Raw genomic sequence first — 13,622 nt, 5'->3', positions numbered from 1 at the left:
CCAAACGGTTGCACTGCAATTTCAGGGGTCTGTCATGTGAAGCCCTGCGGCCCAAAATGACTTTTTCCCATTGACTTACACTGGGAAAGAGACATCTGTAAATCAGTGGAAACATTTTCCCAAGCAATGCACCCCCAAATGACTCGTTACACTGTCAGGATTTGATCCATTTGGTCTGATAGCATTTCAAAAGTCTAGAAAAGCCACAAGATTAAATTATTTTATTCCCATTTAAGTTAGCGGAGCGCTAAACTGGAAGATAGCTGTTTGGTGGGTGAAAGTAAGATGCAGAGCTGCACTTGGTCACGCTTGCTTTTATATATATATATAGTTTTAAAATGTTGGATATACATATTAAACATGTCCAAAATTTCAAATAATAAGGTAAATGTATCTAAAAGTAGTCCCTGTGAGCAAAAACCACAGGTTCCCTGATGCTCTTAAGTTAGCAGAGTGCTAAACTGGAAGTTAGCTGTTCAGCCGGTGGAAGTAAGATGCTTGGCTGCACTTGGTCATGCTTGTCCCCCATAAGTCTCTAGTGTGCCGCACAATGCAGAAGCAGTGCCAATCATCCGGGTAATTTTATACACAGTAGTTGCACCATTTTGGCTTCAGGTGCCACTGAGCAACTCTCATAGGAATGAATTTGGCCCTGCTGCCATACCCCTAGCCCTGACATGCTAACATAATTAAGGATGCTAAAGGGGTTTTGTGGCACAAGATAAAGCCGCTTACTTTCTAGGGCTACTTGGGGGGAGACCAGAGGTTGTCATCCCACCACCAACATGGCGTTAGCAGTAGACACAAATGAGTGGCGCCACTAACCAGCTATACCCAACCTGGCTGGTGTGCAGTGCAGAGCAGCCAAGGCTAACATTAGCTAACCAGTGGAGACCAGAGGGTGGGCAGTGGGCATTATGTTTCTGTATGTGAATATGGTGATCTGACAGGCTGTCAACAAACCCAGCAGAAAATAAAAGGCAAGACATTGACATCACAACACATTAAAATCTGGCCACCTCTAAATAGATAGTGCTTTGAAATGTGGCGCTAATTCTCACTCAGTTAGTGGAGCACCGCACTAAAAGGAAAGGCCTCTTGTATGTCACGTCATTTTGTGTTTTTGTTTTCTTAAACATTAACTGGTTTGTTACTGTTGGATGAGTGTCAGGCTATCAAAAGTAAAATTAGCCAAGACTGTTGTACATAATGCCAGTGTAATGTTTATGTATCTTAAGCTACACTAAACTGTGATAAGGCATGACGCCTGTGTGGCAGATGACATTAGTTTGCTTTGGCAGCCTCTCATCCTTCCTTCTAAATCTCAGCTGTGTCACTGTGACTAAAACTCGACTGTAGGTATGATACTAGCAGAGGAACACACTCCCAATAACTAATCCTCAGGGTCCAGGAGCACTGCTAGGAATCTCAGGCTCCTTGTCAAAGATGTGACACTGCTTCCCTCTACTCAAATGCATCTGAAGTGTCATCCCTCGTCTCTGAAGGGACTCTTGCAACTTGATCCTCAATGGACGTATTCCCACTGTCCTCTCTACCAGTGATAAACACTCTGGGGTCAAGCACAACCTGCCCAGGGGGCCTGAAGGGACCAAAACAGACCTTCGCAAAACTTTATAATTGATAATGCAAAAACATGCACGAGGCACCAGATGGGCCCATCAGGGAAAAAAGATGATGAGCTCAGGTAGGGCGGTGGTCACAGAAAAGTGTACTGAATTAACTTTCAGTCGCTTTTCTTATTATCCTATTTGACAAATACCACCCATCTGGTGCTACCCATATATTTGCAAATATTATGAGCCTCAGGTCTGACAGCGAAGGTCGAAGTCTTTTAGGATCACAGCACACCAAAGATTAGCTGAGAGAGCAACTACTAAGAGTAATGTTTGCTCTGCGATGATGAACAGCGTAATCGCCTAGCGGTGAAAAGTAACTAAGTGCATTTACTCAAATACTGTACTTAAGCTGAATGTAGTTATACTTTAGCATTTCAGTTGCAACTTTGTACTTCCACTCCACATCTCTGAGGGGAATATTATAATTTTCACTAACATTTATCTGACAGCTTTACTGCTTCATCTGTGTTCATCATCTTTTGATACTACGTACGTTGAAGAAGCTAGCTTGGTATTCTCAGTACGGACATTATGGTAGAGGCAAAGAGACCGAAGATGATGTTCAAGGAGGTTTTCAGAGCTTTTCTTTTCTGAAAACAGCCGCCTGCTGCGGCTGGCAACAACACTGCGAGAAAAGTGAGAGTGAACCAAAACAGTAAAGTTGTTGCAAGACAGCTAAACAGTGAGCAGAAACTCCCTATAAGGCTCCATAAATCCAAGAGGAGCTGCAGACTTTCAAATCAGCCCAGTCATCACAGGACAATGTTGGCACTGCACATTTCTACAAACATGAATATGTTACATTTGCACATTTTAGATGTATCATATCAACGTTTCTAAAGTGATATAGGTCATCCAGAGGTTAAGGAGATGGTGGATGGTGCGACACCTTCACAAGACGCCTGCCAAGCTGCAGCTCACTGGAAACCACACAGCCTGAGACCAACAAACAACAACATCATTTGCCATTTCGTGAGTCATAGCTGTGTTTCCTGCAGCTTTTAAGGCACCAAACATGGGTGTTTTTTTGCGACCCACTGTTGTTTTTCCTCTGGGGATGGTGCCAGACATTGCTGCATTTCCAATGGGGAATTTGTCCCTAAAACCAGGCCAGAAATAATCTTATCCTAACCATAACCAAGTGTTTTTTTGCCTAAACCAAACCACACATTAACTACAACATTGTTCACACATTAAGCTTCAATGTGTCCTCCTCATAAAAACATGAAAATGTAACTTATCTGGGGGTCCGCCCATAATTCGGACATCCCATTATTCCGACATCCCATTGTTCCGAAAATGACCCATTGTTCCGAAATCTCAATATTTTGACATCCCATTGTTCCAACCTTATTAAACCCATTGTTACGAAGTCCTGTTGTTCCGCAATCTCATTTTTCATTGTAACAAAATAACTGTTTCATGGTTAAGGTCTGGTTAGATTTAGGCACAAGAACTACTTGGCTAAGGTTAGGAAAAGATCATGGTTTGGGTTAAAATTATAACTTTCAGCATTGGTTCTACTTCCTCAAAACAGGGCGACCGTTGTCATCACGGCAACAGTAAACAACATGACAACACGGTCTCTTGCTGCTTTCCCTTGCTGCTTGCTTTTTCAACTTTTTGCATTGCAACATTGAGATTTCGGAACAACGGGACTTCGGAACAATGGGTTTAATATGGTCAGACCAATGGGATGTCGAAACATTGAGATTTCGGAAAAATTGGTAATTTTCAGAATAATGGGATGTCAGAATTATGACATGGCACCACTTATCTGTGGGAACGTACAATGCAAAAAAAAATTCAGGTGAATGGGTTGTTCACATTGTTTTCAAATTGTCATTCGATACATTGTTATTACAAAAATACTGATTGCAGTCGCTTTAAGTGAAGGATCTCAATACTTATAGACTGTCTATAGATGCTGAGGGACACTTTAAACACAGGTATATGCTCGCTCCTCTCTCTTAGCAAAAAAGAAACAAAAGACAGCAGTCTGTGAATATGTCTGTTATTGTTTTTTTTATAAACTTCGTGCAATACAGTGTTTAAGTTTATCACACATTTAGATAAACCATAATCATTTGTCTAGATATATCTATTCTCAACTACATACTATTCATATTGCCCACATAAATGCTATCTGTGTGCAGTTTTTTATCACATTATTCTTTTTCTGAAATGAAATCAAAGAAATGAAAAACGTAAAGAATCTGGAAGCGTCTGGTTGTTTTGTTTTGCTTCTTCATTAAATCACGTAGCGGTGTGTCCATGGTTTCGACCCGGATCTGCAGTCACTCGGGACAGTTTAGAAGACAGAGTAACGGGCGGTGGTGGCGGGTGGAGGGGGTGGGGGTTAACATGTGTTTACATTCTCATCAACATAAACAGATCAGAGTTCAGACTCAGCGGTCACAGGGAGGAAGCACAGTGAAAAGAATCTTTGGGGAGGTTTAAGGGGTCGTCTCTGTGGTCAATCTGTTGTTGGTCATGTGACTAAGTTGAGGGATGCTCATCATGTGGCCAAATATGTGGGCGGGGGGACACGGGGAGCAGGCGGCGAAGGGCTGGCGGATGAAACCACCTAGCAAGAGTCCAAGGAGGGCACCGGGAACAAAACAGCCCAAAATGCATACCCAGTTTGAACAGTGGTCCCGAAAAAACGTATCTATAGACTTTACAAATATACGTATGCGTAAATTACAATGTACATGTATCTTTTCAAAAGTTTTTCTCTGTAGTGTTTTTTTAAACCCTCTGAGCCCACATATACATATTGTCTTTTTTTTGCCACTGAAAATGATGAATTGCATGTCTCACTTTGGGACTCTTCATAGAAAAAATGATTAGGTTTTTTTTATTTTCTGCTCAGGCAGTAACCTTTACCTGAATCTGTACAAATGTATTATTCTATTTCTCTTTTTTTTCTTCTTCCTCCAGTCAGAGGTTTCTGTTAATGCCCAAGAACAAACATCTTCAACACGACTATAGCTACAAGTACTACTGTTAACACTGATTAGAATGGAAATAAGACTAACAGAGGCCCATAGGAAACTCAGACTTATAATAACAATGAAGTTGGTTGCTTGTCTCAGTCACTCACATTATTGTTGCATTTCTTTCAATATTGGAAGACAATTTACAGTATTCAAATCTGACTTCATGTTATAAATGAAAATCATATCATATGGGGGTTAAAAAAATAATACAGGCCCTCATTCTCCCACATATTGTGCACACTCATGCTTGACACTTTGACACAGTTACACACAGCTCACTGACAGTCCCAGCGGCTCTGCATGGAAGAAATTCACAGTAAAAGTCGTCGAGATCTAAAATCAGAGTTAAAGTAAAATCAGAATTTCTCATTCCAAACTATAGTGTTTTGCAAATACGGTTAGCCTGTAATAACGCTAAGAATAATCACAACAACAATTTTACATTAATGATGATCTGGTTAATTAGCAGGAATATTGCACAAAAAAATATGTGAAACATTTTCATAATAGCCCAAGGTTAATTGCGTTTGATCATTAACAAAATAAATCATTTCTAGCACGTTAAAATATCAAAATAGTTTTATTGTGAAAGTTCATTGTTGTTGTTATTATCGCTCTGTTATTACTCTTCTTCTTTTTGTTCTCAGTGAGATTGAGCAGACTAAATAACAGTGAACATGGAGGGAGAGATTTAGCATTTCACCTGTCTGTCTGTCTATCTGTCTGTCTGTCTGTCTGACTTTCTATTTCCTGTTGAGCCACACAAACAAAGTGCTCCTCTCTATCCTCCTTCTTTCATTACGACCCAGCCTCCTTCTCTCCCTTCCTTCTCGCCTCCACCTCTCACACCCTTTTCTCTACACAGGCGTCGTCTTCCTATTGAGGGTGTTAGAGTTGCTCTCCCTGTCTCCCTTCAGCCTGTCCAGAGTCCCCATCCCTCGCTCCCTGTCTACTGTGGATGAGGTGAAGGGTGGAGGGCCGGAGCCCACCGAGTTGGGCATCGGCGCGTTGGAGTTGGAAGAATTGGAAGGGTTGTGGGACTTAAGCGAGGGAAGTGTACCACTCATCATCACCCCCCCTCCCCCTCCATCCTTTGGGAAGCAGTTGTGGAGCTGGTAGAGCGTGGCCCTGTCCACCGTTCCATACATGGGTGGCAAACCCCCCAGTTTGGGGTCGCGGGACAACGTATAGAGAGAGATGTCACCTCCAGCCAGGGCCGTGTGGGAGCGAGAGTGGGGGTTCGGTAAAGTGGATACTGAAATGGGGCCCTGGGAGAGCAGCGCAGAGGGGGGCAGGCCGAAGTTCTTGCCCCCACCTCCCCCTACAGGTGAGGGGTCTCGGGAGCGGGAAGGGTCGGTGGAGCGGGACGAAGAGCGGGAGCGGCGACGGAAGCGGTAGCTGGGCAGGCGGAGCATGGCGTGCGTGGTGCTCTTGAAAATGTCGGTGCGCGAGCGGCAGCGCAGCTCCTTGTTCTTCTCGATGTAGATGTTGACAGCTAGCACCCCCACCATCTCGGCCATGATGAAGGACAGGCCTCCGAAGTAAAAGGACCAACCGTAGGAGTACTGCCACTTCTTATCCTCATCCTTCTTAGGAGAGATGTCCCCCAGTGCGGCCGAGATGTACACGATCACTCCAATTATGTTACTCAGACCTGAGGGAGCACATAGACACGGTATTTACAAAGGAGCTAAATAAACTCAGACAGACCAACTTACAGTACTAATAAACACATTTATTGGACATGATGACTTGTGACATTCTCAATTAAGACAACTGGCAAGATGAAGGTTGAAAGTAAAAACCTCTATTAAAATGACAAAATAAAAACTGTCATCAGACCAGCACTCATACAGACAGTCACATGCATATAAGCAAATATACCCACACACAGATACACATACAGTATTCATAAGTTACCTGCAGCCACAAAGAGAATTCCCGCCCCCAGGATGATGTTCCTTTTACTCTTATAGAAACGACTAGCAGCGATACAAACCCCTCCCATCAGCAGCAGGATGGCACTGAGGATCGGGAAAATGTTGGAAGCCCTGACTACCCCTAAACAGAGGAGAGAAGAATGGTGAACAGCAGGAACTAGAAAAAGAGATATGTGTAAGACAACAGTGGACAAAATCTGAATTGTCTTCAGGTTCTGATTGATGATTATGACATAAAATCCTGTTTTTGATATTTTTTGTGGTTGTCATTTTTTTTCCAGCAACAGCCATCCAAAGTATTGTAATAGTGATAGTTGTTTTCATTCTTCGTGGCGGAGTCCGCCATTCCCAGCCAATGGATTCAAACTGCCTAGGCACCATACCAATGTATGCATGTATTTTTAATTTCATCTCATTGATATCAGTCTCACTGTTTACTGTTGACTCTCTTAAAGTCAGAACAGAACTTTTCCTGCATTATTCATCCATCTTTATTTTAGTGTCGTGCCTTCTTGGGCCCACCCCGTATGGGATTACAAGACACTGCTATTTCACAACCATCTTCCAGTCTTGAATGTACAAAACAAAACGTGCAAAAAGAAAAGGGAAAACAAAAGAAATGAATCAAACACAAAAAACACACAAATAATTAAAAATAAACACATTAGAAAATACCAAACATTTACATGTTATTTCGTTAAAGAGCCATCTTTCTTTTCTCCCAGCCTTTCTCCAGATAACTGGTTAATTTGTATGTTTCAGATGTGAACAGATATTTCAGTCTTGAATCTTCCATATTTACAAAATCAATAACTAATTTTATCTCATCAAACAAAGCATTGTGCAGTTCATAATAAAAAGGGCAGCAGAAAGCAAAATGGAACTTTTCTATATCATTTAGACAGCAAAGTGGACAGATCCATCTTCCTGTGCTAGATTAATTAAAGGCCCAGACACACCAAACTGACTTCAGAGACCTTGTGACAACAAAAGCCCCCTGCTGTGTCACCTGACGTCGCCATGTCTCAGCCAAAAAAGTTGCACATGGACACACCACTAAGACCACAGCCGACGGTCAACCAGTGCATACGATCTGTGTGAGAGGAAATAACTCTCCACACAAGCAGACGGCGGTCGTCTGTATTCATCATTCAAAAAGGGAAACCAGAAGACCTCCTTGATGCTATTTAGCCACTTAGCACATTAACAACACAATCCAGTGTTAAAAAACAAAGCATTTTTACTGTGCGCCAGTGAACAGTAACACAAACTATCACCAAACATTTCAGTTTAAGAGCTCAGTGGCAAAATAATAATAATTATCTTACCCTTGTAACAAGTTTGTTTTGGTCTCACTGCCTCTTGACTTGACTTTAGCTCTTTGTTTACTTTCCTCACTTCTGTTTCTCTTTTCGTGCGCTGAGCTGTATACCAATCAGAGTGACTTCATACACAAACAGGCACTGCTGTTGCCAACACCAATTCCAGCTTACGAGGGGCAATGGGGTGGTAGAAGCTTACCAGTGGTCCAACTTTGACCAACAGCTGACCATCGGCTTGGTGTGTGAGGGCCTTAACATACTGTTCAACAGTCAGAGGTAAAATACCAGATCTCATCTGAGCGCATAGAGATCTTTGGTTTTTAGACAAATTATATCCAACACAATTCTCTGTAATGTACTCAGTTTTTATCATTGTAAAAATACGCAGTTTTGGTTTAGTCCGTATATCATCAGACCACTGGCCATTGTCCTGGGCAAACACAGATTCTATAAACAAACCATTTCATTATTTACAGCAAAAAAAGCCTCACTAAACACAGAATTGCAAAACAATTTGCATTTATCTTTACACCAAGAACCAATTTTTTGTTCATCCCAGATAAATATTTGCCTTGTCAAAACACAGGAGGATTTTACTGTGAAAGAGTCAAAGGAAATGCAATGTGTGTGATGAACGATGTGAGTGTCATCGTTCATCAGAAATGCATCTACAAAATAAGACAACTGTCTCTTTGGGCAACAAGTCCATTTATTGTACCTTTTACTTTTACTGTACTGTTGTGTGAAAACGACCACTGTGCACAGCATGCATCAGATTGTGTTATTGCTGACACAGCAGCTGCTGAGCAAGTGTTAAGTGTAGTATTAAACTGTGTTGGCTGTTACTACGGTAACACGTTTGTCACCAAATCAACCACGAATGAGATCCTAAGAATTACAACTTTACAAAAACTGGTGCTGTAGCTACTGCAAGTAGTGTAAAAAAAACTAATAAACACAAACTGATGCTACTTAATTCAGATTTGGACGATACACGCATGAAAAATAACGGAGATTAACGGAGAAAATAAAAAGGGTTAATGCTGCTTCATTAAAAATAAACACATAATACTTGGTGAGGAAATTAATTACTCAGTCCTAGACACACAACTGAATCAAACCCTTCCCATGTGGCCTTCAGTGCTTTCAGCAGGTCTGCCAAACACACACACACACACACACACACACACACATTAACACTCTTCTCTCATCTAGGACAACTAGGCCACAGGAGAGGAAATGCCACCTAAATGCCAGCAAAATGCCTCTGCAACATTGTAAACAGAACACAAGCTTTTCTTTATGTATGCACGCGGGCACACATGTAGCATATCATGGAGCAGAAAGACATTACTGCAGGGCACTGAGGACGAACTAGGGCAACCTCACTCCCCTGACTTTCTGTACACAATGCCACATGTTTATTTCTTGCCGAGATCATCTTCTGAGGAATCAGCAATAAAAACACCACGTTCAAAAAAAGCAGTGCGCATTATTTTCCTCCTCTGTTTTATTTATAACCAGGCTTCTCTCTCATTCATTCATCCACGTCTAGAAATGGTAGTGCTGACTTACGTAGGACGTACTCTGCCCCGTCATGGTCAAAGTCTGCATCTTCTGGGAAGTGGTTGATCTGAGAACACACTCCTCGCTTTACTCCTGAGATATGAGAGGAGACAGAGGTGACCAGACACAACAAAAGACAGGAACTCATAACTGTAACCTCAAGAAAAGAGAACAGCAAATATCCTCCTGAGGGACAAACTGACCCCTGGACACAGTCATATCTTTGAAAATCTCTTTCTCTGAATCCAAGCATATGAGCCAGATGATAAACCTCAACATACTGATCACAACATCACACAGGTTCTTTTAAATGCATGTTAGTAACATCACACACATGCACAGCACACACACACACACACACACACACACACACGTGTAAATACATGAGTATACAGACACATAGGCAGACAGATAACCTTCCGCCGGGGTCTTGCATGTAGACAGACAGACGAACGGAGGGATGCACGCACGATGATGACAGCACATCACTGTTGCTGATGGATGGATTGTGAGAAAGATGAATGGAGGTGATGGAATGAAGAGACAGACGGAGGGAGAGACGGACAGATGTGGGGTGAGCTGGTCTCTTTCTCACAGCTCTTATATTTCCACAGGTTGGTCTGTAAAGAAACGGAGGTACATCAGTTGAGCCACACAGGTCAGTGTCATCGGACACAGGCACAGGTGGTGTTCATACAGTCATTGTTTAGACATTAGGGTAAGCTTTCAGATTTCCTTCAGACCAATCACTGATTTCCTGAATGACTTACTGCACATTAAACATTGCGTCTCTACCAGCTCTTCTTTAGGACATAAAATTCTACGTGTCTGATCAGCTGGCTTTTTCTGTGTCGTCATCCTCACAACTTGAGGATGTCAGGATGAAAGAGTGGTCTATGGCTTTGCGTCAAGGTTGCAGTTATCCCTGGAGGTGTGGGTTCCAATCCCACTTCTGACAATAACCCTGTATTGGTTCCAGTGTTGTACATGCAACATAATGGGACATAATGTGCAATATCATGAACATAATCATGGATGAACTAACCACATACACTCACCTGTACTTTGTATTTTGTATTGTGTAGACTAAGCTGCGTGCCACTTCTCATACATGTCTATGATCCTTCTTTTATCCTGGATATATTTTTGGCATTGTATATATTTTGGATTTGAACCTCACTGATATTCTATACTTTATATTGCACTGTTTGTTCTGCGACTGCTGCACAACAATTTTCCTCATGATAAATCTGTCTTGTCTTGTCTTGTCTTATAGTCGCGAGAAGAAAATGGTGGCATTGTGACTTTCTGCAAACCACATGTACTTCACATTTAAATGTTTTATATGTATCATATCAACATTTCTAAAGTGACATAGTATGAGTTAACTTTGTCATCAGTAGGTGGAGGGGAGGGTGGATGGTGTGTCACTCAGGCATGATGGCTGCCAAGCTGTAGAATACTGTTTGAGACCAACAAACAACAGAAACAGTGGTGTTTTAGCAAGTTATCGTTGCATTTCCAGCAGCCTTTCAGCCATCAAACATGGGTGTTTTTTAGTGACCTGTTGTTGTGTTTTCACCAGAGATAGTGCCACTAAAAGCAGTGTTTTTTACTGAGACATTGCTGCGTTCCAGCCAAGATTGTGCCACCAAAAGCAGGTATTTTAGGCCAAAATATGATCTTTTTCTAACCAGAAATGAGGTTTTGGTTTTTGCGTCTAAGCTTAACCACTTGTTGACCACGGCAATGTTCAAAGGAAAAGAAATGTTAGGTTTCAAAATACTGACTACATAATAATGTTCAAATGTAACCTATCCATGGTTTACAGAACTGCACAATGCCAAAATTTATTTTAACGACTAGTTGACCCCAGGGGGTACAAGGCAAGATTCTGAGTGGCTCAGCTAATTCAAAGATAATTAGGACTTAAAATGATAAAAAGCAATTCACATAGTGAGTCAGCTTTAACACATGAACATCACATGCTGTGATAGATAGTGTGTGAAAATTTAGTGAGTGAGCAGAATCGTAAAAACTGTTAGCAACAAGTAATGGATGAAAGAGTTGAACAAGAAGCTGAAACTAACTAAAGAATTGTTAAAATAGATAACTGAAGGTAGCAGATACATGGCTGAGCTCCACTCCAAGTAAAAGTAGTAGAACAAATGCGAACTTTACCAAACTGACCCCGACATTCAGAGTGTAGTTGTATGTGCTACATATTTTCATTTATTTAACCCTTATTTAACCAGGATAGGTCCCAATGAGGTTAATAAATCTCTTTTTCAAGGGAGTCCAAGATAGACAGGAGCACAAGACAAAAACATATAAACAGACACAAGACAGAAGACCTGACTATGCTACAATATAAAACATCCCAGTGAACAAAGCGTGGAACAAGCCACATATCTGCACCAGCACTAGGGGTGTAAATTATAGGTTTCATCATGATATGATATGATATTGATTCTTCAGACAACAATTTGATATTTACTGATAGCACAACGTCTCCCATGATACAATTCTTATTCTTCTTGGCTGCTTGTCATTATCTGCCTGATGCTAAGCTGCTAGCACTGTTTGAATGTTTAGGAAGAAGGTGCACTTAGAGAGAAATAGTCATACAGATCATGTGAATGTAAAAAATGCATATCTTAAAGATGACAATATGTATTAATATTTCTACTCTGCACAAATAATGTTGGACTGTTGATCACTGAATCTGTATATTGATCCAGATCAATGTTTGGTCGCATCCCTGACCAACACCCCAACGATTCTGTCTCCAGGTCTTTTCAAAATTGATTTAAAAGCATCAAAGAAATCAAATGAGTTTAAAATATTCTACAATGAATTTCAGTCACAGGGTGCGGCATACCTAAAAGCCCCTTTCCCACTATCTGTATAAACAGTCCTACACATATGAGGAAGTAATGATTGACGGGTAATTCAGCGCCACCCCACCTTCAGTAAACCTGCAGAAGGGCTGGAGAGGAGGACAGGACACGTCTCTATCCACAGCATAATGTGCCACCCACCCACAGGCATAAATCTTTTAGAGCCAGCATGTCCTGCATTTCCACCCCAGCTACACCTCACTGCATCACTGCACGACTACTGAGCATCTATCTTGGCTGAATACTCCACAGACATCAAGGATACTTGACCTCTAAGCCATGCCAAGACACTGTCAGCTTTACTGCACCACAATGTGAGAGAAAAGACTGAAAGAGAGGAAACTACATGGAGGGGAAGAGGAGGAGAAACCAGTGAAAGATTAAATTCAGTGTTTGGGGGAGTGAGACTGAGGGATAGCAAGTGGAGAAACTGAAAGAGTGAGGCAACGGAGGGAGTGGGTGGGGGTGCACTGCAGCAGTGCTGCAAGGGCTAGAGCTTATCTCTAATTGGCTGCTTTGCTATCAGGAAGCTTAGAGATGAGGACAAATTAGCTTTGTACAATGACCAAGCCCAGGATGGGCCGGGGATGCTTTATAAGGAGAGCCAAGAGGTTTTTCCTGGAGACAGAAGTCTGTATGTGAGCACAGATCGCTAACTCACACCACCCCTTTGGCTGGAGATGCTTCACTGTTAACTCCATCCCAGCCTTTGCTGCTGAGTGTCAGCCAGGCAGTGTAATGTATAATGAATTAGCAGCTTGTGTTGCGGTGACAAGCCGAAGATTGAGAGATGGCCACTGCCAGTTTCTGTAGCTTCCGCCACTTGGAGTGAGAAGACGATTGGCGTCGGGGTGAGCGCAGGCCTTTTGTTTCAGCAGTTGAATTAAATTACTGCAGCCTGAATCAAACACAATGATTAATGGATTATTCTGAGTGAGGGTTACGCTTCAGTATCGTGTAATTATACTGCAATTATGCAAACTTGTTTTCTTGTCGCTGCGGTGCGGCCTAACAAGTACGAATAGAATGTGCACAGTATATGTTGGTGCTGATATGACTACTGATATCACAGCCACGCTGCGGCTCTCTCAACAAAAGGTCGAGTGAAAGGCGGCGGACGCTGCTGAAAAAATGTTTACACTGATCCCGCTTTGCAGAATAAACAACACACGAAATGAAAAAACAACAACACATGGTGACTGACGGAAAATATGTTTCCAATTAAAAGCTTTGACATGGCCAAGAGATTTTCATT

At 41.9% G+C, this 13,622-nt stretch overlaps 1 protein-coding gene across 2 annotated transcripts in view; it reads right to left on the bottom strand.

Moving 5' to 3' along the window:
• Positions 1 to 3,643: 3,643 nt before the first annotated feature.
• The window catches only part of cacng8b (calcium channel, voltage-dependent, gamma subunit 8b), a 29,276-nt gene continuing 19,297 nt past the window's right edge, over positions 3,644 to 13,622 (bottom strand). For both annotated transcript variants that reach the window (XM_033641113.2, XM_078171614.1), the window contains exons 4-6: positions 9,477 to 9,560; positions 6,560 to 6,700; positions 3,644 to 6,293 (exon numbers count right to left, since the gene is read on the bottom strand). In XM_033641113.2, coding sequence (XP_033497004.1) covers positions 5,497 to 6,293; positions 6,560 to 6,700; positions 9,477 to 9,560 — 1,022 coding nt within the window. In that variant the 3' untranslated portion in view covers positions 3,644 to 5,496. The remainder of the gene's footprint in view (positions 6,294 to 6,559; positions 6,701 to 9,476; positions 9,561 to 13,622) is intronic.

The sequence above is a fragment of the Epinephelus lanceolatus genome, chromosome 10, assembly GCF_041903045.1.
Source record: "Epinephelus lanceolatus isolate andai-2023 chromosome 10, ASM4190304v1, whole genome shotgun sequence".
Lineage (NCBI taxonomy): Eukaryota > Metazoa > Chordata > Actinopteri > Perciformes > Serranidae > Epinephelus > Epinephelus lanceolatus.
The sequence above is the reverse complement of the archived record's forward strand: the minus strand, read 5'-3'. Positions and strand labels throughout refer to the sequence as shown.